A 24,361-nucleotide genomic window follows, 5' to 3' on the forward strand; every position below is an offset into this window, starting at 1 on the left:
GCTGTAAAGCAGGGGAGGAGTGGTAGAACACTCCTGTGCTCAATGACTGTTTGTTCGGCCCTCTAGTGCCGCCCAAAACAGTCATGCGCACTTCCCTGTTCTCCATGCATTAAAGCCTGCATGGAGAACGTGCCCACCTCTCCAGCTCCTGGCTGAGAGCTGTATCACAGCACTCAGACCAATCACAACATTGCAGTGCAAGAAGCCAGGGAGAGGACAGGACACAGATAGCCAGCCGGGAGGTAAGTGACTTTTATTTCCCCGATTCCCCTGCCCCTTCGTCCCCACCCGCCCCAATACTGCTTCTAGGCAGCAGCCGCAACTGGGAGGATGTCTTGTTGTATGTGTGCAACGGAGTGTAGCAACGGAGTGTGAAGTGAATTCCAGAATGGAACTCTGATGCTGTTCCTGGTCAATCAGCTAAGCAAGTAGGGTGCCAGATTGTTTATCTTCTCTGCCGGTCTTGGCAACATAAGCACCAAGATTGTAGCACCCTAGGTGCTCCAGAAGGGTCGCATGATGGTCTCTGTCAGTTCGGCAGTGTGGGCAACGTCCCGCTCTGCCGCTCTTTTCAATGATAGCAAGTGTTACCCCACTTCCATTATTTCCTTGTCAAGGGTCCTTCAGACCCCCACTTTTTCCGGTATGCAGATTCCCCTTGACGGCATCCCACTCTATCATCCTAGTGGAGGCTGAGTTGAAATTTTCAGCAAAGTAATTTAATATGCAGGATTCTTGGGCATCCCGTAAGACGGGATTCTCCAGGCAGTCTCGGGGAAGTCACCACATGGGTGTTGGTGGGTGCGGGGCATTCCACTGCAAGTCAACTAAATGAGCTTCATGATCAGAGCCAACACAGCTAAGTTAGTCCGCATTGCGGTCTGAGGCCAGGAGAGGGAGAGAGCATAATACACGGTCCAGGCATACATACAAGTTGTGTGGTGTGTAGTGAAAAGAATAGGCTCAGAAGCCCAGATATTAGGTTCTTAATATGTCCACTAGTCCCCAGTGTCAGCCCACTCCACAAAGGGTTCTACCTGTGTGAACGGGGAGGAGCGCAGAAGTGGTGGGTGGGTATGGTCAAGTCGTAAATCGAGTACACAGTTATAATCACATTTGAGTTTTGTGCATTAGTGCCTCAGAGAGCGTTGCCCAGAACACCTACTGGTCACTGTATAGGCTGTAGATGCTCCACAAGAAGATGTGTGATCCGCCTAGCCTACACTCCATCAGTACATAGCATCCCTTCATGCCTATGGTCGTATCATGCACTTTAAGGGGGAACCCCGGGGCAGATCCAGACCATGGCTTCTCTTACATATGCAGAGTATATGTTTGCATGCCATCGATTTCAGAGTGGCAGCAGTTCCCCAGTTGTGGTGTGTGTTTCTTGAATAAACACTATTTCCGCCTATTGTCTCTGAACATTGAGTATATAGAGTAGCATTTCCTCGCTGTGTGCATTCCCCATACATTCAGAGTAAATACTTGAATGGTGATGTGTGGAGCCATATTGTTAATGGTGAGTGTATCTTGTTTCCTGGAGCACAGGGTCTCTAGGAAGTTGGAGAAGTGTGGCTCACTGGTTAGAGGAGGCAGACCCTGAAGCAGAGGTCAGACCCGGGACCAGGGTTCAATTCCCGACGCGGCAGGGTCTTGAGCCCAATTATCCACGGACTCGATAATTCTCGTTTCGGTGCCTACTCGAATCACGGGTTCACACTCTGCAGCTCTGGGCATCAGCTTGCTTAATCTCCACTACGGCCCCCCGCGGCGGGATGCCTGGCTTTCACCTTGGGGATGCCCAGTACGGGTATCTCACAGGGAAAAGCCAGGACGGGTTCCCAAGGCAAGCGCCGAGATGCCTACGGGTAATCGAGCGCTATATAAGAACGCATAATAATAATAATAATAATAAGAAGAAGAAGAAGAAGAAGTTCCTCTGTGTGTCGGTGTTCACCCCCCATAGCTACACAGAGCGTTTGATGCCTGTTTACCTCAAGGCTTCGTGTGGAAGGGAATCTTGAACCAGCATTAACGGGGACAAAGAAGAACTGATGGTACGCCCAATCTTGGCATAATAGGTAACCATCAAGTTATGTGGAGTGATGGCTTAGTGGTATGCAGGGAAGGATTGAGAACGGTTCCACCCTGCTTGTCAGTTTCTAAATTGTTCTGGGCCGGTGTAGGTGGTCATGCTCCCAGTGTGGTTATAAAACTCAACTGGTAAAGCACTAATTGGAGAATTACTAGATAATAGGAAATGGATGTGGAGGGAGAGACAGCTTGCTTGAGTTGGCCATTGGATATTTAGTCCGAAGTGCTATGGCAATTGTTGGCGGGGTTTCTGGCAAGGTGGACAGGAGTGGATGTCACACTTCTATCCCGGAGGCTGTGTAGGTGTGATCCTAATAATTAACTATAATTTGGGTTACCCTAAGTTACTCATGATCATCTTTTTGTTTTAAGATAGTGAGTGCAAGTTGCAGGATGACTGCTGCTCACAGAGAAACAAGGACAGTCCCACCCCATAGTTTCACCCTTTCCTGTTTACCTTTTCTCTACATCTTATCAGAAGGACAAAACCAAGTTTCTCAACCAGTGCAAGCTTCTGGAGATTCTACCCGTCAGGGTTCACACAGACATTTTCCTCTGCAGTCAATTATGGGAGAAGGGCAAGTGTTGGCCTTACTAGAAGCCCGCTGGAGGAGGGATCTCATTAGCTGGAATTCCGAACTTTTAAGATGCACTATCACTAACAGGCAGTTGTTGCTCTTCTGCCAAAATTATAAATATATGCTGGACTTTCACTCCAGGACATTCAAGACACCCACAGAGTCAGACATGGATGGAAACTGTTTTTTTGCTTCTAAAATGTGGAGCAGGATGCTGCTCATTTTCGTAAGGTTGACACTAAATCTGGTGCCTCGCAGATCTTCCCTCTGAGCCGCAACAAACAGTTCACAGAGACTGGTCCGATCACTAGCCTACAAAGATTTGGATATGAGATGGAATGCCCCAAGCCACACTTAAGCCAAATTTGAGACTTGCAGAGCACACACCTGAAATCATTCCAGTCAGAGTCCAATGTGTATCCAAATAGCTTCAAGATGACCTATAGATTCCTAATGTGCTCATACATTCACTAGAGTTGTATGGCAGGGGCAAGCATGGTTGAACCACACGTGCCTCTACCACGCAGCCAGAACAACGGATGAGTCTCAACTACGCATTCCTTAACCACGCATGCCTTTACCACGCATTCCTTTACCAAATGATTCCGTGGTGAAGGCATGTTTGGTAAAGGGATGTTTGATAAAGTTCACACCCCTTTCCCTACACCCTGAGTCCAAAAATCCTGGCCCCTGCACTATAACACGACTCCCCAAGGCCCTAAAAATTACCCTGCCCCTTAAATCTTAAACTGTCCTGACTCACCTTGCCCTAAAAAGTTCCCCCTTGCCCTGGATACTGCCCCTTGCCCCCGGCCCTGAGTCCTAAAACTCTGCCCCTTCTTAAAAACTACCCTGACCCCTCCTTGCCCTGAGTTCCAAAACTGCCCGTCCTACCCTGGAATCTGCCCCCTCTGCACCCCTTCGCCCTAAAACTCTTCCCATTACTCGAAACCTATCCCTGGCCCCCCTTGCCCTGTGCAATAAAATTGCCCCTCTGACCCTGGAAACTGTTCCTTCCGCCCCCCCTGTCCTGAGCCCACAACTCTGCCCCCTACTTAAAACCTACACCGACCTCCCCTTGCCCTGAGCCCTAAAACTGCCCCTCCTACCCTGGAAACTGCCCTTCCGCCACCCCTGCCCTGAGCCCTAAAACTCTGCCCCTGCCTTAAAACCAACCCCAACCCCAGCACCCCGCCCGGAGCCCCAAAATTGCCCCCTCACTTAAAACCTACTTTACGCTCTGAGCTTTATTACCGACTCCCTCCCTTAAAATCTACCCCGCAGCCCCAGCCCAACTTACCTTGTCGTATCCCTGTCCTTCACGCAGATCCTCCTTTCCGGTTCTTCTCCCCGGCTGCCAGCAGCTAGAATGCGGACTGCCTTAACCACGCATGTGTGTAGTTCAGCCATATGCGTGGTTAAGGCAAGCGGTGTTCAGCTTGCGTTGAAATTGAACCCATGCTTTAAGCTGCGTTGTAAAGTCTGTTTCCCACACACTGGGCATATGGGTAACATAGCTGTCTGGCCCCCATCAGCACTTAGATGTGTTACAACTGTTTAACTACTGACCCCCCCCCCCGCCCAGTTCTTGTGATATCCACTTTTCAAGGGGTATGCAGAAGCTAACAATAATATTTAAAGAGTTAAAGAGTTATTGTGTTTATGCTGGGATTATCATAAACCTATATGTTTTGTTTGCTTACAAATAGCACAACATTCACAATCAGTTACAGATGGGAAACAGATTATTTGATATGTAAAGCTGGTGCCCTTTGCTGCAACTGACATTTTTGTTTGAGTTTTGTTGATTCTTATTCATTCGATTTGTGTTCTTTATGCCATTTGGTAAACACGTTGACTGAATATATTTCTGTACATTGAAAATTCAGTGTTCTATTACATAAAATCTCTAGTTGGACATTCGTATTTTTATTTTAGCTGCGATTATTGTGTTGCGCTGTATCTCCCAGCCTCCTTTGAGTTGGGTGTTTACTGATAGACTAAACTACCAGAGTTACCAGAGTTACCGTGGCTTTAGAGGGAAAATTGCACACAGAATGAGTAAATAATGTCTCTGTTAGAGAGCACACAAGCAATCTCACCTTTGATGTTGCTAGATTCTCCCTTTGACTGCAAGGAACAGGGGAAATCCCTGATTCTGCCAGGTGCATGGAAACTGCATGCACATGTCAGCTGAGCAGGTAAGTGGGTTAATGCCATTGGGCAAAGCCCAGATGAAAATAACAACCACTTGCCCGTGTTTTGAGCCATGTGAAGAGGTGAATGTAGAAGACCCCCAGAACTAAGCTCGGAAGGGACAAGTGTCCAAGATGGTAGAGAGGATAGGAGATCACCATCAAAAAGAGAGGACACTAAGTTGCAGAATGGCAAATTATAATAGCTACATTTATTGTTCACTAGAATACCTGTTCCAGGATGGGGAGACCAAACTCACTTATCTGGGAAGAAAGAAATGGCAGGCTTCAGGGAGCTGGGATAATCCCTACAGCAGAGAAACATCAAAAGGTGGAGATAGCCATGGGCAGTAGGTGTTGAGCAGAGGGCAGGGCCTGGAGTTTTGAAGGGACAGAACCATGTGAGAGGAAGACCAATGACAATCCTGCAGAGTGTTTTGACAGTGAGATAAAAAAGATTATTGAAGACATTGTAATATCAAGCTATGATCCATTTGAGATCCATGCCAGCCACATTAGTAAACTGGAAGCTCTTGACAGCTGACCAGTGAGAGTTTCAGAGCCTTAGCACTGTCTAATACATGTGGGTCACCTTTAGACCTGATACCACATTGAATATGGTAGGACATGGCAGAGAACCTATTTCCTCCAATACTGAAATATGTATTAATCGCTAAGATCTGGTACGTTTCCTGAGCCTGGAAAAGGGCTATAATGACTACCTTGTTGAAGAAACGTTCAGTGGACCCTTTGGTCTCTAGTAAATATAGGCATCTATGACTTTTACCTTTTCCGTAAAAAATCCTGGAATGCTTTGTGCGCAAAAAACTTTCTTGCCATCTGGAAGAACAAAATCTCCTGGAGGAGGAGCAATTCAGGTTCAGACCTGGTCATGGTACAGAGTCTGCTCTGCTTCTAGCCATGGGTGAGCTCCAGATAAAGGTGTCCACTGGCCAGTCAGTGGTGCGACAATGCTTGATTCCTCAGCTGCTTTTGATATGGTGAACCACAAGACTCTCCTGGAAAGACTGTCCATGACTGGGAGAGCAGTACATTAATTAACTAATGAGGTCTTTTTTGTCAGACCATTCTCTAGCGGTGGCAATGCCTCCCTACTTCTCTGACTTTAAAAACACCTAGTATGGGTTCCACAAGGGTCGGCACTTAGTCCAATCCTCTTTAACATCTATAAGAGACCCTTGATAACGCTCATCATGTCACAGAACATCTTGCTGGTTAATTACGCTGACAATACCCAACTGATCCTGCCCATCATAAATAGCAAACTAGGGGGCATATTACCAACAAGTAGCGATAATTATCGCTAAATAGGTTTAGCGATGATTTTTTTAGCGCTGGATATGTTAGCGGAGAAAACATGCTATTAGCAACGTTTTTCTCCATTGTGCTAAAATATCCAGCGATAGCGGCGAAATGCGTGAATATCACTGAGAATACAGAGATATTCACGCATTAGCGATGAAATGCTCTTAGCCATGTTATCCACCTCCCGTTGGATAACATGGCTAAGAACTGGTTTGAGCAGGCGTTGGTTTTTGGCGATAGAGGGAATATTTACATCGCTACGTCTGCCTTGCTAATAGGCGATAGCGACGTTAGCGACTGCTTTCAGTCGCTAACAGGTTGGGTACGCCCACTCTGCATGTCATTAGCGATAATTATCGCTAACATGCCAAGCGGGCCCCAAACCGCTCGCTATCGCCTAAAAGCTGTCGCTAACATCAGTTAGCAACAGCTTGCTAATAGAGCGATAGAATTATCGCCGCTTAGCGGCCGAAAACGGCTGCTAAACCGGCAATAATTGCCTATCGCCACCCTTGGTAATATGCCCCTAGATGCTTAGAAGGCCTTTCACAACTGCATAAGTGATATTGCAAGACAGCTGGACTGTAAATCACTAAAATGTAATGGGGATAAACCTGATGTTCAATGATGTCCAGCCATAAAAATCCCCAAGAAACTCCCTTCCTATTTCTGGCCACTTTGAATTGAAGTGAAACAACCAGAAATGGTCCCAAATTTCTATTTCGACAACAAGCTTACCTTAGAAAGTCACAAAAAAATAAAGTGGCGGGCACTTGTTTTGCTCTTATTCCACCACATGCTAAGACTCTCATTGTGAAAAGGGGGATTCTGAGCAGGTTTGACGATAGCAAACCACTGCTACTCGGAGTACCAGAGTTTTTACTTAGGAGGCGGCAGCGTGTTCAGGCCTCAACAGCCAAGTTGGCTCTGAAGTGGCCAAGGAGATCTTCTGCTTCCAGTGCCAGGAGAGTTGCACTGGATTCCTATTAGGTAGAGAATAGCCTTCACATCCCTGTGCATAGCGTTCTAAGCACTACAGGGAAAGGGTTCATTACGTCTACAAAAAGATTTAAGGGGCATGTTCCCGAAAGATTTCCCTGTTCTACTATAACAAACATATGTGTTGCAAAATTCTGCAAGAAAGCCATGGTGGTTGAGATTTTAAGATCAGTGCAGCCTAACTCTGGAATAAGCTCCTTGCCACTCTAAGGTCCTCTAAGGAGTTACTTCATTTTAGAAAGGGCCTGAAATCTTGCCTAATCCCTGTATAACCCTAGGTCTGCCGTTACCCGCCCTTGAAAACAGTATGAAAACAGAAAGAAATGTGTCTAAACACAAGCTTCTCAGCGCCAATATATCTGTTAGGTGGCAGTGGACTTTATAAATGATTTAACCAAATTAAATAAATAGTGGAGGGGGTAAGATGTACATAACCTTGCTTTAAAGGTCCTTATTAGTTATAAGGCCTACTTAGGGGCAACATATTAATATTTTAAAGGAAGGTTAAATCTCGATTTATTTTGGCAGATCTACCTTATACGAGGGACTTAGAGGTAAGCAAAGTACCCCAATAAGGTTTATGCCAATTCAACCATGTTGAAAGGGTGGGAGCACAGGCACTTTACTACTGGTTAGCAAGGGTAAAGTGCACAGAGCTCTACAGCCAGCAAAAGCTGACGGGCCAAAATCTGTGGGTACAGTAGACAAAGGATGGTAATTTCCTACACTCTGACAAACTTGGCTCTGAAAGCTGGCCCATTGGTAGAGGGATATGACTGGACTGGCCACTATCCCCACTCATTTGTACCCTCGCATTGGCACCCATGGCCATTTGGATTAAGCAGATGGCGCCCTGGGGGGTTACTGTGGGGGATACTACTCACCCATTATCTCTTTATGTAGATGTCTCCGTTTTTATTTATCAGCTCCCAGACACTGACTCCCCCTGCTGCTGGCGCTTAGACAGGTTTTGGGAGATCTCTGTGCATCGGATTAGATACAAAAAACTGCTACTGTACAGTCACAGCCCCCCAACCATCTGCGAGTCCTTGCCAGTACTCTCCTCCACTGGGAAAGAAGTAAACTTAATATCCAACATGATGGTGACATACACTACCCAGATTTGTTTATGGTGCAATATTATCAGGGTCATGGGAACACTCTCCCATTGCCCATCATGGAGCTAGTAGCTATCTTGAAAATGGTTCTTTTGCCATGGTGTCTTCCCCATATTCAACAGTCATTTGACCATTGAGAGAGCACAAATCTGAAAAATGTAGAAGTGCACCATATTTACAAGCACGTTGTATTAGTCTAGTATATAATATACAAGAGTGTCAAACTTATATAGAGAAAATATATACATGAGTGTTTAATTAGAATAGGGATACATATATCAGTGTAAAAAACTAATGTAGAGGTGTAGAAATGTTAGAATGATGTTGGAGTATCACGTTATGGGGCTGTGTGAAAAAGAAATGTAATCCTGCAAACCATGGAAATGTGTAGGCCACATGGCATTTCACAAGAAACGAAAGATGCTGCTACACTTTTAAGTAACTTGGATTCTAATGTCATTTTACTATAGAGTATTGTTAATCATAGAATTGAAATAATGTTTGAAATAGATGTGTTACATTATAGTAATGTGTGTTAGTTAGAATATTGTTTAAACAAAGAAATTAAATGTGCATATTGCAGAGGCCCGTTTCATGTAATTCTAAGTAGGCCTGAATAGATAAAGTCGCTTCTTTGATCTGCATGTGCTCGTTAAGGAGAGGTCGCACAGAGCACGAATGTAAAGCCTGTTCAAAAATAGTTTACGACCTAAGATATGGTGGAGGCCGGAATTTGGGGCCTACCGAGAAAGTGTCTGTTTGCAGGTGCGAGGGGGCCTTTATCGGAAATGATGAATAGACTTTTGTTCAGAGACGCCAGGCACAGGCCTGTAGGAGTCTTCAGGAATTTTAGGGGGTACCGCCTGGTCGGAGAGAAGCCTGGGAAGCAAGGTCAACTTTAATGAAGGGTCCCGAGGAGCACCAGCATGGAATTTGCCGCCAGAAACTACACCACGTGAGAAACGTCTCCAGGGGCGTTCCTATTGGAAATGTGATTTTGTATTAGGGACAGCACCCCGGGGTGGAGCTAGAGCAGATGATCTGAGAAACCTAAGAGAGCGGATGGGTAGGCAGATAGGGAACTGCAAGACTTCGACTTTGAGACAAAGACTAAGGGAAGTGTGTGATCTTCTTTGGAAGTCACCACTGCTGACACCTTTTTAGGTAAAGATCTTGTTAAGTAGGGATGTCACTTAGTCTAGTGTAGGGGCAGTCTAACCTGTATTTTTTTCCTTTCTGTAAATGACTCTCAAGTTGCAACTCATAGCGATTCTTGCAACTCTCATGGTATTTGAGATATTTTTGATAATTTCCTTTTGCCGATTAAGAGCATTCAGAGAATATCTTTTTATATTGATACCTGTATATCTTTTGAATCTTATTCTAAGATGTTTGTATCTCCAGATACTTTTGGCTTTATAATAAACTGTTAAACCTTTTCTAGTGGTAAGTGGTTCTTTAGAGTGGTGTAAGTTCTTTCTTGATTAACCTAGAAGTGGATTGCCTTTTACTCAATGACAGGTACCAACGATTCAGTCGACCTGAGCTGGGATCTGGTAAGGTAACAATAGACCAGAAATCCCGCGTCAGCACCATCTCCCTACCTACCTCCTTGATATGGGCAGGGGGACACAGCCGGTTTGCCAGGAGCATCCTGTTCCTTCCATTGGCAGAGGGATGACTAGCAGTCCCGACTCTGGCACAATACTACTTGGCTTCACAAATGCAGCATGGAGCACACTGGCTCGCGGAAGAAGATCATTGGGAGAAGAAGTTATTGATGGACTTCTCTAGTGACTTCACATGACCCCGGATCCTGACAGCAGGAGGAAGAGGGAGAGGCCGCGTGCCATTCCTCATGAAACATACTGCGATTCTATGGGAATGCACTGTGAAGCTGATCTTGAAAAATGCACCTTTGCCAGGGAGTTGGTGTTCTGGGACCTGCCTGGATTCAAGGCACTCGCAGACTCGGTGGACATTTCGCCCTGGCAGGAAGAAGGGTGTGAATCTTTATGGAACTTGTTTCCCAATGAAGAATGTATATTGTTTGAAGCTGTCCAGTATAGTTTTAACCTGGGCAGAAGGCACTTCTGCACCATTCGAGCCTCACAGCCATAACTAAAGATTTGATTTATTTTTGTATTGGCATTAATAGACACTCAATAAATAATGTTGATATAAAACATTTCCTAAACTGTGGATGTGTGTTGTGCTAATATAGATTTTTTTAGATTTTGACTATAGAGAGCTGTAGCTTTCTGTCAGAAAGCTCATGTTACCAGGACAGAAAAGTTGCTTTCAATCATACACATGTGCAGCACAGAGAGTTGGTTTTAGATCAGCTGCCTTTAGACATTTGCTTTTGCCATTTTTGAGGAGTTGCCCGTGACTGTGTGGGCGATTGTTAAAGCCATGGCTTTTCTTGGAAGGTTACATAAGGCATCCAGTAGTCTCGACATGACCTCTCCACTGTTCTGCCCCCTATTTTCTCTGAGACCCACCCAACCCACTCCAAACACCACTGCAGCATGTGCTCCCGCTGTCATGAGCTGCCCGGTACTTGGCATTGGAACCAGCTATGCCTTTGGCTTTGGCTTTGCCAATGATTGTTGAATTACCAAACCATTCTAAAATGGCCACGGTTCATCGTCCACATGCACAATAACTATCTTGTCATAGATTTTCATTTAAAAACAAAAAAACTATCGCATAATGGCCGCCAGTTATCTTATGTGTTTAGAAAAACCATTAGATGGAGGCCTCCATTTATTCATGCATATAGATAGCGATGATCCTATAATGTTGTTTAGAAAAATATAAGACAAACTATTAGAAAAAGCACATTGTCTATGCACACACATATGTACGATGGACAGCTTGTGATGTTTTTCTCCAAAAAACGAAGAAAACTAATTACAAGATGGCCACCAAGAATGTGCACGCATAGTGGATGCCACTAGGTAAGTGCCTCGTGGCGTAGACCAAATCTATCGTTATCAATGAATGCTTGTTTTAAATTTAAGTTTATCCTTTTATTTTGTAGTTTTGTACGTTTTTGGGACGCAAAACCTTCTCCCATATTAACAGTTCGTATTTCCACCACCTATGTATTTGTTTAATCAGGACTTCAGTGGTATCTAAAATAGTGTTTTAGCCTGGGTAAATTATATTTCCTTCAGACACAGAAAGCAGGTAAGAATCTGCCATCTGCCTGTGTTTTGGACCTCCACACTACCCTGTACCTATGCTAATCTTCACTTACAAAAATTAGAAAGCAATATTCAGCACACCCTCATGTTTATCAAAAAAAGTTCAAATCACAGGCCAATGTAATGGCCTTATATCAAGTCTATGGAGCCAACATTCATGCACTGATTGATTGACAATAGTAGACAATCAAAGTTTCCAAGTTTTACTGAGAAAGCAGAATCCACCTCACTGGATTTCTTCAAAGATGTAATTTTATTTTCCTTTGGTGGTAGGTCCAAAAACAAAACTGCCAACACGTGTTTCGTCTTCCCTTCGACTTTGTCAAGGCAAATGGCGACCTGATTCTTGACCAAATAATACATCCATCGGGCAGTAGGAAATGTTCTCATAGCACTGCCATAGTGATAACCGAAACTTTAGGAAAACGCCACCTGCTTCTAAAAAGGGGGTAGCGCAATATTCACCCAAACTTTAGTTTTATTGGAACCAATTTCCTTTTAGCGTCACCACCTGCTTATAAAAAAGGTGGGGGTCGCGCGTTTTTTACAAGCACTAAAATTTATCAGAATTTACCTTAAAATATATATGGTGAACTCGGTAAGACTTAGGAGAGACGGAAATGTGGAACCCTGATAAGTTCCAAACCGAAAGAGAGGCAGTTCTCTCCTCTATCCTGTCGCTTCCTGACCGTGCTATACACCTGTGTCTCAGACCTCCACACTACCCTGTGCCTATGCTAATGTTAATCCGAAATATAGACGGTTCTGATATTGTTGTTTTAAAAGGCAGAAGAGGCGTCTTATTTCATACACTGTTTCGTGTTCTTTTTCTCTTCCAGCTGCTGCTTGCATCACAGCACAGTACAATATTTTGAACTTCCCTGCCGGTGTAGTGCCTGTAGGTACCGTGACACAGGATGATGAGAGACGGTTGAAGGACTACAAAGAGTACAATAATGATAAATTCGACAGACTCATGAAAAAGGTTTGTGTGTATCTTGGGCCTTAACTCTTGAACTCTATTGTATGAGTTCAATAACAGGAGAAGTGGGCAATGCCCAGATGTATTGTGAACCTTTCTTCCCTCCTGTATGTGTTGTCCTCAGTACTGGAATAAAGTGGGAAGCTTCAGGATGCTGGTTCTAATAGCTATTCATATTCTGGTTGTAGGCCAGTAGAACCAAACACATTCAGGGCCCTATTCACAAAGACAAATTAGTACATCTACATATATAAATTAGCTCTTACACTTTTTATAGAATGTTCTACTTTTGGCTATGGTCCATTTGCGAGTGTAGTCTTGCATGTCTCCATCCCCTGAATTCAGGGGTTGGAGGCTAATTTATGAGTGTAAAGTTACAAAGAGTAACTTTTCACATGTAGGTGTAGGTAGACAGAGGTCTCTGCTACTCGGGTGGAGCTCTCCCTATGGTAATGTAGTGATGGACATTGTAAAATATGATTCCAATATTTTTTTTATCACCAAAATATTTTTGTTACTTTTTAATGTTAATTCATTTTACCTATCTATTTTTAAAGGTAGGATGACTGAATAGCCGTACATTTTAAAAATGCCTCAGCAGTATTAATTTAAGTTTAAAATAAATACTTAATTAATTTAAATATATTAAGTTGAAATTAATATAAAAAGATTTATTTGAAAACATTCCCACCTAAATTAAAATATGTATATGTATTTTATAGTTATTAAATGTTGCACAACGTTTTGTGTATAATTAATTTATATTAATGTATTTATTATAAAAAGTTACATTTATTTTCATATTAAAAATAGATGATTGAAATAGTTTAAAGTAAACTAATATAATAGTTATTTAGAAATATTTTTAAATATTAAAATATGAAATAAATGTACCCCTAACTGAAAGCTGTAATAGATAAATACATATATTTCAACACCACTTCCTAGCCGAGCAAGTGTGCCATTGGCCCTAATGCAAGCAAGGAAATGTACTCCCTCCCACCAGTTGCGCACTATTATTAAGCCATAAATTGAGTGCCACGAGGCCCTCACATTCCTGGTCACCAATGGCATAGCACCTGCTATAGCTGCACTCTTGGAATGAATCCATTGGCCTTTTAAAGACCCAAATCTGACTTGCAAAGGCTTTTGAGACAACCTTCCTCGTCATGCAGAAACAATGGCATGACTTGTGACTGACTCGTCTACAGTTATATCACACTTTCAGATATATAGGCTGACTTGTAATCAGTTGTTCTTTCACTCTGCTGACCATTCCAAGGCACAGGCATTCCTTGTGACTGATTTTGGTTTCCTGAACATAGACCTTACTTTTGACTGGCTCTGTAGCAGCAGTGGAAATCTTTCAAGGGTTAAGATGTCTGCTGCCTTGGTCAGTTACTACATAGCAGTCAATCAGAGGCACGTGGCTGGCTTATGGTTGACTCTTCAGAGGCACTAGCTAAGCACTGTCTCTAGAGCCCCCATTCTGACATTTTTTTTTTTCAAAACACATTTTTATTGTTTTGCAGAAAAGAAACGCCATATACAACAAGCATGTCCGCATCAAGCAACATCCCCACGTTCCCAACCCCTTATCCCACCCACCACCCTCTTGGTCTAAGACCACAGTGCCACCCAGCAGATGTTCAGTCCACATGGTTCCCAAAGTCTCTAGCAGCAGGAGCATATGACCCTCGACTCTTGCTCCTTCTATGCCCGCCATGAAGCCAAGTGTTCGTGTCCTTTTAGAGTCCTCCATCCAGTCCATGATAGTGTCGCCATTGACCCCATACTCTTCGGAATTTCTTCGGACACCCTCGTGCTTTGTATGTAACCCTTTCGGCTGCCATGTAGAGGTCCATTCCCCTCCTCCATTCCCCCGCTTGCGGTATGTCTGGTGCCCCCCATTTCCTGGCTATGTCTCTTTTGGCCACCACCAAGGCTAGCACTAGGAGGATCAGCTGTGGCCTGGGTATATCTACATCTTTAGTCATCCCCAAGAGTACAAGCTTTGGGTCCAGCGGTATGTCTGCCCCTAGTACCTCACCCAATTCCTCAAGAACCGCTCCCCAGTATACTTGAATGCGTGGGCAGGACCAAACAGTGTGTAGGAAGTCTCCCCTCTCATGACCACATCTTAGGCAGCAGGGGTCAGGTATTCTCCCCATTTTGAATAGCCGTACTCTATCAAAGTAGACCCTGTGCAAGATCTTGAACTGGATCAAACGGAGACGTGACTTAATTACCACCTCCCTGGGGTGCATCAATACCACACCCCAGTCTACGTCATCCATGTCCCCTACCTCCTGTTCCCATGTGGTTCGAGCCCCTCCAGTTTGTTAGGTCTATTATTCATAATGGTCTTATACGTAAGGGATACTGCCTTTTCAGGGATCCTTTCCTGTAACAGGCGGCCCTCCAGGGGCACGTATTCAGGGAGTTCATCTAACAATGCCCCTTCCGCTCTCCACGCATGTCTTAGTTGCATGTACTGTGACCGGTGGAGCCCAAAGTCCGATTATAGCGACGGGAATGATTGCAGTGCCCCCTTCTTGACTACGTCTCCTAAAGTAGAGATAGCTATGGCGTCCCAGCCCTGAAACCCTTTCAACTTGCTGAGTTCCTTCAGCCATGCGCAGTCCCACAGTGGGGTCTGTCTTGTTGGTTTATGTTCCCACTTAATGGCCCTCGTCGCCCTTGTCCATGCCCCCAGTATGATTTTAGTAGCCGGTAGCAGTCTGGCCTGTCCTTTCCCTCCGTATATGTAGTGGAGACACATGTGGGTGCCCATGGTGTGCCTTTCCAGCGCGTAAGTGGGGTGTGTAGCCGGTGCGTGTAGCCATTCATTTATGGGGGCCAGGTGTTCCGCCCAATAGTAGGTTTCGAGATCTGGGAGTGAAATCCCCCTATCGTACTGGTGTCTCTGTAGGGTCGCCAAGGCTACCCTAGGGTGTTTACCCAGCCAGAGGTACGACCGCAGATCCGCGTGCATGTCTCAAAAGACTGTATTCTTCATGGGGAAATATTCGTTCTGGAAGGCGTATAGGAATTTCGGCAGTGAAATCATTTTAAACATGGCTGCCCTCCCAAGAATCGTCAAGGGGAGCGCCTGCCACCTGGTGGCGTCCGTTTTGAAGTTACGGTGAACCCGTGCAACGTTACGGTTGTAAGAAAGGTCTCTGTTCGTCGTAATAAATATCCCTAAGTACATGAATCCCTCTCCAGTTGTCTGCAGTCCATGAGGCAGAGTGGGCCATCTATCCCTACCCCGAGGGTCATAAAGAGTCGATTTATGCCAGTTGATCTGGTATCCAGACCTAGCGCCATATCGGTCCAATTCAATGAACAGTGCCGGGATCGTGGTCTCCGGTCGCGTAATATACAGCAGGACATCGTCCGCATATAGGGACAGTTTTTCCTTCTGTGCCTCCGCGGCCCCTATCCGAAAGCCCGTAATTCCTACGTTCTGCCTGACCGCACACGCCATCACTTCAATTGAGAGGGCGAACAACCGGGGGGAGAGGGGGCATCCCTGTCTTGTTCCCCGTTGTATAGAGAAGGCCTTCGACATTGTCCCAATGATCCTAACTCTAGCACATGGGTACGTGAACAATAGACTGATTTTGTGCCTGTATTTGGGGCCAAATCCCATGCGTTCCAGTACTCCCTCCATAAAAGGCCAGTGGACCGCATCAAATGCCTTTTCATCATCTAGAGACAGGAACCAGTGGGGTTACTTCCTGCTCCCCACCTCTCGAAGCCAGTTGTGGGTCCTCCGCAAATTATATCTAGTTGCCCTTTCCGGGATAAACCCTGTTTGGTCAAGATGGACCAGTCCTGGTAAGACCCGTCGGAGGCGGAGAGACAGAATTGTTGCATACAGCTTCACCTCCACATTCAGGAGGGAAATAGGGCGGTAGGACGAGCAGTCCTCTGCTGGCATCCCGGGTTTGTGGATAGGGACAATAGTGGCCTGTCTGAGGTCCAGCGGGAATTGACCCTCTTCTTCGGCTCCCCTAAAGAGGCCCAACAGGTGGCGCGTCAGGAGTTCCGCCATTTTCTTGAAGAACTCCGCGGGGAACCTGTTCGGACCCGGTGCCTTCCCTGTACGGAGCTTAGTCAACGCGACTCTCACGTCCTCTTCAGTTATGTCTCCCTCTAGATCTAGTCTATCCGCCTCTTCTAGAGTCGGGAGATCAATACGCGCCATATAGTGCAGCGCCTCCTCTGTTGACCCCAGGTCGCGTGCTTGATAGAAGACGCTATAGCTCTCAGCGAACGCCTCCGCTATCTTGATGTCCGTATGCGCCCATCCACCTTGACCATCTCGTACCTTTTCCACCCATCTATCGTCCCTCTCTTTCCTGCTTAGCCAGGCCAACAACCTACCAGATTTGTCTGCTACATCGTAAACACGGTGTAGGGTCGCCAGTGCCTGCGCCTTTGCCTCCCCAGTTACTAGGTGTCTATATTGAGTTTGCAGGTCCGCAAGGCGTCTAAGTTTCCCTGGGTCACTCGTAAGTATGTGTTCACTTTCCATCCTCCGTAAGCGCGTCTCCAGTTCCTGTATCTCAGCCTGGACTCTTCTCCTATCTTCTGCCAGTCTACACTGTGCCCTATTCCTTAGTACCACTTTCAGTGCTTCCCAAAGGACTACCCGGGAGTCCACCGAGTCCACATTTTCCGCCAGATATACTTTCACATCTGCGCGTAATCCCTTCAAGATTTCCGGGTTCTGTAGGTCCCAGGCCGACAGTCGGAGTACTTTGGGCCCTTCCCTCGATTTCCTACCCACCGCCACGAGCAATGGCGAGTGGTCAGACACCCCGCTGGCGCCGTACTCCGCCGAATCCGTTACCTGTGTTGCCTGCCGTGCCATAAAGACATAGTCCTGGCGGGAGTACACTTTGTGTGCTCCAGAGAAGAAGGAGAAGGCCTTGGCTTCCGGATGGAGCCAGTGCCAGACATCAAGGAGACCAAGCGCAGCTATGGTTTTGGCCAATGGTGTCACAGCCTGTGATCTGTCACGATCCCCCGTCCTGTCCATCCCGGGGTGCATTACGTCGTTGAAGTCACCCCCAAGAATTTGGACCATGTCCGAAGTATTAAGGATGATGTCTGATAGTCCCTTCAGTGTGCCTGCCTGCAATTTAGGCGTGGGGTAGGCTGAAATAAAAGTGTATTCCTGCCTTCCCCACATGCCGCGTACCCCTACGTATGTGCCCTGGTGATCAGTCCATGTCTGCGCCACTCTCATAGGCGGATGTTTTTTAATCAGGATTGCCACTCCCCGTGAGCCTGTAGTAAACCCTGCGTGTGCTAAGACTCTATATTGTCCCCTCGCCAGGAATGCACATTTCGTGCCTTGCAAGTGAGTCTCCTGGAGGAGTACGACATCGGCCCCTGACCTCTTCACATAGTTGTTGACCAGGCCTCTCTTTATCTTACAGCCTAGACCGTTAACATTCCAGGTCAGGACCTTAAAACCCCCTCTGTGCATGGGTTCTCGGTCTGGGCTACCCATAGTCGTAGTCTCTGAATGTGAACTGATGGGACATCGCGTCCCAGGGTGAGCTTTGCCGTATTGGGCGTGTGCGTGCCTGATAGGACACCTGATAGGACATGTGAAAAAACATTGCTAACCCCCCAAGAAAACATCGTAAATATCCCCAACTTTCACCCGCTCCCGCCTCCCTACCTTCCTTCCCTTCGGTCCCACCATCTACCCTCCTTCTACGGCAGGACTTATCGGCAGGAAAAGGTCTGTCGCCCTCCCCTAGTCTCCCTCCCGACTCCTGATCTACCCCAATATGTCAAACAAAACGCAGTATGTAAGGATATTATCCCACTGTACCCACAGTTCTATTTGACAGTTCTTTATCAACAAACGATTAGATACAAAAAATAACCAAAGTCTAGATAGGAAAATAACATATAGGAGGCGCGTAAGCCACTTGCGTGTCTCCGGTTAGTCCAGCCGATATCTCGCCCATCCAGTTGCCTCCTCGCTCAGGTGTTAATGTCTTTGCCGTCACCCTGCACAGGGGACTGTCCGTATCAGGTTCCTTTTCCAGTTCATTAATAGCGGCCACCAATGGATGGAGCGACTGACCTCCCTCCTCATCGCCCCCTGACGTGGGCTCTCCCGCGTCGTCCTCTCCCTCAGAGCGCTCCTCGGCGGCCAGGGCCCGAAATCTGGAGGCCGCCTGATTGTCCTGGCGAGGAGATGTAGAGTCCTGGGTCCTCCTCGGGGTCCCCTGCTGCGACGGGTAGGGTGTCGTAGGCGTCCTCCTCGACCCCCGTGTTCTGAGTCTGCGTTGCGGTTTCACCTTCTTCCAGAGGCCGCCTTTGGAGGGGCCTTCCGGCTCCGCGTTCCGCCCATCCTCTTCTCGCCTCCGCATAAGTGGACTTTCCTCCAGCCAGTGCCACGCGCCATCGGGGTGGGTGAAGAAGTGTGTCCTGTCTTTGTATATTACTTTAAGCTTGGCCGGGAAGAGGAGCATATACTGTATCTTCAAGTCTCTGAGCTTGGCTTTCACCGCATCAAAGGATCGCCTCATCTGCTGCACCTCCTGACTGTAGTCCGGAAAGATCATTATCTGAGTGCTCTCGACTTGTATCCCACCCTGCTTCCTAGCTTCTCGCATAATCGTACCTCTGTCGGCGAAGTTGAGGAACCTCGCTATTATCGGCCGGGGCCTACCTCCCGCCAGTGGTTTGGCCAGGAGTGCTCTGTGTGCTCTTTCAATGATAAAACAGTTAGAGAACGACACTTGGGGCATGATTTCGATCAACCATGAACGCAGGAACTCCGCCACGATGGACCCTTCGGATCCTTCCCTAAATCCCACAAAGCGGAGGTTGTTGCGTCTCGCCCTGTTTTCCGCATCATCGACTTTCCATTGGAGTTGCTTATGAGAGGCCATCAGGTCTTTGACATCCCTCTGCAGAGCATGGATAACATCTTCTGCTTCGCCGAGCCTCGTTTCGGCCGTGGTAAAAATACGTGAGGTTTCTGAAGTCCTGGCGCAGTAAGTTGACCTCCACTCCCACTTCTCCAATTTTTACCTCCAGGGCCACTCGAGAGGCCTGAATGTCTTCCCTGGACGCCTGGATCGCTCCCATTAGTAGGGCCGTGTCCGAACTTGTTCCAGAGCCCTCCATAGCGTTTGAAGGAGGCACAGTCGTGGATTTATCTATTGGGCCGTGCTTCGGGGCTTTAGCGACTGTATCTTTCTTCCCCATCCCTGCACGGTCTCGCAACCGGGGAGGTGAGAGGGCAGGTCCTGTGCTCCTGCCGGCGGTCCGGTCACCTCTACGTCCCTCCAATGCGTCTCCTCCCCGGAGTCCCACTACAATGTCCAACAGGTCGCCCCTGTCCGCTGTTCTGCGCAGCCCCGAGCGGTTAGGGCTTCACTCTGAGGGGGTGTTCTCCTCAATATCAGGCGCCTTGCTGCGACCAGGGCATGCAGGACGGCTCGTTCGATATGCCAGTAGAGGACTACCAGGCAGTGGGGGGGGGGGTGACAACGCGCACCTTCTTACCCCTCGCCTCTGACCTGAGATTGCCATGGGTTCCACTCTCCTTTGGGCAGGAATGGTCGTGAGCCGGCAAATGTGGGTACCCTTGCAGGTCGACACAATCAGGCACTCGTGGGCCTACCCCATGCAGGCGAAACAGCGTGCCTCCTGCAGTCATCCCCGGAGAGGTGGCCCCAAACTCCAGGCCTGCCCCCCTCTCACCAAGGGAGCGGGCTATTAATCTGCGGATCCGCTGTCCTCCAGGCACTGCCTCTGCCGGATCGCTCAGGCACCCCCGTGCGTCCTGTCTCCCTGCGCCTCTTCCCGGCACCTGGCTGCGGGGGTAGGACCTTCAGGGATCCATATGCGGCCCCTCTCCCGTCTTCTAGCCTCACCGGGGAGCCGCGGGGTCCGTTACGGCCAAGGACAGGCAAGCGCTCTGCTGCCCGAGCCACCCTCTCATGCCGTCTCCGGCCCTCCAGCCAGCCCTCTCTGCTGTCGGGCTATGGGGGAGGTGCCTGCGCTGCTACTGTGCGGCCGATGTGGCATGCTCGATCTGCCCGCTCGCTGTGTGCTATGATCGGCGCTGGGGCTCAGTCACTCACGACCGTGGGCCGGGTACTGCATCCACGGTCCTCTCCTTCCCCCAGCAGGGTCTCGGGTGCTCCGATCTACGGCTCCAATCTAGGCCGCAGTGGGCGCCGCCATCTTTGATCCGGCTCCGGATCAGCACGCCACTAGTTGTTCCACCCGCTTTCTCTAACAAATCACCTCCGGTGGCCGTATTGGGCAGGCTCCAGGGCTCCATGTACTGTCCGCCACCCTTTTGGAGCGTTCGGAGGCTTCTGGATGCAGGTATGAACGTCGGATCAGAGTTGGCTGGATGGAGCTCCGGCTATGTGCGGCTTACAGCGCCATGTTGCTGGCCACGCCCCTCCCATTCTGACATTTTAGAGGTGTTGGCTGGTCTCCACTACAGGCAATCTGGATGCCAGAGTTAGCCAGGTTGATTTCAGAATGGGCTTTGGTCTTTGTGAACCCCTTTTTAGCATCAACATTTTGAGTGCATTGCCATTGAATTTTTGTGGGACATTCTCTTTTCTTTATGACTTTTCCTCCCTATATCCTCATTGTTGTGAATTTTCCCTATTGAATCGTTGTTTTTTTTTTAACTCCAATAGTTTGGATTGTTTAAGTTCTTTGTTTCCTAACTGTGATTCTCTTTGGCAAGTTTTTGCGGCAATATATAATTTCATATCACATGCATTTTCTCTGAGGATTATCATGCTGCTTATGCCAAGATGACAAGGATCAGTCAAGGATTTCTCATAAAAACATCTTTTCAGATTGTTTGGAACTTGTGGGAAGTCATTTTCAACTCACAGGAAGACTGTGAATTATCTTTCTACTGGTGTACCCCTCTGATTTCCTGCAATGATCTATTATAGTTCGGTTCCCCCAATTATTTACCCAAAAGATTAAATAGCCCAACACAAACCGCTATCCAGAAAACAGGAGCACTGTAGATTACAGGTAAGAATATTTAGCAAGTGTTGTCCTATATTACTAGTGCCTAAGTCTGAGCTGTCAGGAGTACAGCCATGGTGCAGGTTCACTTTTGAAGGGACACTGCAACTGGACAGAAAATGTTATCAGCCAGTAAATGCCAGAGCAGCATATCACTGCAATTCTATTTACATGTGTCTTCTTTGGACTGCGTTTTGCTCTTCCTGTGTACACAGATCCTTCCCAGCTTGTTAGATTTGGTTTGGAGCGGACAGGAACAGGGAGCAAAAGAGAGTGGGTCCAATTTTGGAGAACCATCCTGTACGGACAGGATAGAAGAAAGTAGTAGTGTATTCACAATCCTGCCCTCAAGTCGGGTAATCATATGCAGATGTTGGACAGTTTGCGTCATGAAAGCCTGTACCCTACTGCTTAGTGGAAATCTTTGCTGATTTTAGTGGCCGGGTCACAATAAGAAATTCATTAAAAAAAAAGGCAGCAATAAAAAAAGATTTTTCTATCCTTGACACATAATTAAACTCTAAATATGACCCTTGATAGCATGGATGTGCTAATGGTGATCATACCACTTTTCTTTAGATGGTTCTGATATGCTTTTGTAGGACTCATAGAAGGCTCTAATCGTTACTCTCAGACAATTTATAAAAAAACAACAAATGTTTGAGGTTTGGTTTAACTCAAAATATAATCAATCAGAGAGAGAAAATGTCATGAGCATTGTGGATGACCATCTCACCCCAGTCGAAGTGGATTGATCCTCACACAAACCTGGCACTCTAGATGAGGAGGAGGATCAATTCAGTAACTTGAGCAGATTAGAATATCGGATCTTGGTAGGCATGCATAGAGAGCACACTACTTATAAAAAAGAAAAAGGTGGAGATAGTTGATACATACACATCTCTAACCTTTCCAAGGTGGGGGGATCTCAGAATGCAGTAACCGGAATCCCAGATCTAGTGGAAGCGATTAACTATTCCACACTTCTCCTTATCTACAGCCTCTCATTCACAATAGGAATATGTTGGTTAGTAGTATACATGGAAGAAAGGGAATGGCATAAGCGAGAAAAGAGAAGCACTTGAAATCACCACTCTCACTTGTCACTCTATGGGTTGTTGTTATCTACATGGGTCCGAGTGGATCTTCTAAAAACAAGATTTACACCTTAATTATCTTATCTCTGTGTATATTCATCATACATTTGCTATAACAAATTATATACCTCCAGAAAATCTCAAAACCTAAGGATCTCGGGGATATTTATGGAGCGTTGATGTTTCTGCAATTGAAACAAACAACATCTGTGAGATTGGTATAACAAGTGTATAGATTAAGTCTATTCTTCGTCTCTGGTAAATGTACCTACCGCATGCTTCTTGAGTAGGAGCTTTCTGGTTCTGAAAAATATATTCAGATTGTTTCCTAAAATCTAATGTAATCAAGGATTTGTCTGGATTACGAAGTTTGTAGTCACAAAAATGAACCACTTTCTGAGCATATGCCACTGTGTTATATATGAACATATGCATCTTGGAATATCAATACACTTTAAATGTGTTGATGATCCTTTCAATTTCTCAAATACCTTTAAAATAAAATGCACAGCAGGTATGTAGAACTCATACTCTTTCAAGGTAATCTCTGTAGCAGTGCTTTAAACTAACTCAAAGATTGATTGCAAAATACAATAGTAACATTAAGAAACTGTAATATGTGTTGCCTGAGAGAAAGCCGATGTAGAACTGGTTTAACTGTGAGTCCTATTCAAGAGGCTCAATATACATCCTTGAATGGCTGAATACTTCCCTGCTCCTGAGAACAATGGTTTAACCTCAGGAACCAGGAAAGCAGGGGTGTTGTAAACAAGTGGCCAGATAGCAGTGATTATCCATATATGGAAGGGGGCTGGTAGAATAAAAGTGAGTATCTAGGAGATTCAGCAGAGAATTTCAGGTTGAGGATGTGTGGGGGCTATTTTGTTTTAGAGTTCATGGAATAAACCAAGAAAGGAAGTGCTGCAGAAGGAGTTGAGTAGCAATATAGTTAGATTTGGTGGATGAGATTCTTCACTCACAGGCTGGTGCTAAAATTGAAACAGTGGTCCTATGCACAAGAAATGTTCAGAAGCAATAAATATAGACACAATCGATTCTATATTAAATTTGACATGTCCAGCCGGACAGAGGTCTCAATCTTTACTTAATGATAGATGCACGGAAAAGGATTCCTTCAACAAATCACCGTAGTATGTCAAAATCCTGTACCCAAGCACATACAGATTAATACAGTGAAGAAAACAAAACAGGGCTTTTTAGGCAAAAGCTGCAGATTTCTGTAGTTTACAAATGCACAGAGAATTCAAGCAAGCAACTTTTACTCATCGGATTTTAGACACTCTTCCACCCAACATAGCTAGTGTCATGCTACCACCACCACCGCCGTTTACCTAATTTGTTCAACACTAAGGAAGACACTAGTCTCTCGACGTATCTTCCTCACTAACTCGAAAGCCACACCACTGCTCACCCCGCCATAGACTCACAGTTTCCGGACAGTTCTTTGCCTCACCCTCATTACTTAGCACCTGATTTTAACTATGTTAATTTAACAAATGTAATTAAATGTGTCTATGCCTTTTTCCCTTCTTCCCCCTCCCAGGCAATAGAGGCTTACAACTAATAGGCATTAACTAAAGTTCTGATGATGGTCCCAATGATTATATAGTGGGACCGAAACGCCGTCGACCTTTATGCGCACTTTATGCAAAAACATAAACCATGTGTTATATATAGGTGAAGGT

General features: G+C 46.2%; 1 protein-coding gene across 1 annotated transcript in view; it reads left to right on the forward strand.

The window, feature by feature from the left end:
- LOC144800360 (vitamin D3 hydroxylase-associated protein-like) overlaps positions 1-24,361 on the forward strand; it is a 352,351-nt gene that overhangs the window by 322,496 nt on the left and 5,494 nt on the right. The window contains exon 14 of the mRNA XM_078671675.1: positions 12,365-12,510. Coding sequence (XP_078527801.1) covers positions 12,365-12,510 — 146 coding nt within the window. The remainder of the gene's footprint in view (positions 1-12,364; positions 12,511-24,361) is intronic.

Source organism: Lissotriton helveticus, chromosome 1_2 (assembly GCF_964261635.1).
Source record: "Lissotriton helveticus chromosome 1_2, aLisHel1.1, whole genome shotgun sequence".
Classification (NCBI taxonomy): Eukaryota; Metazoa; Chordata; class Amphibia; order Caudata; family Salamandridae; genus Lissotriton; species Lissotriton helveticus.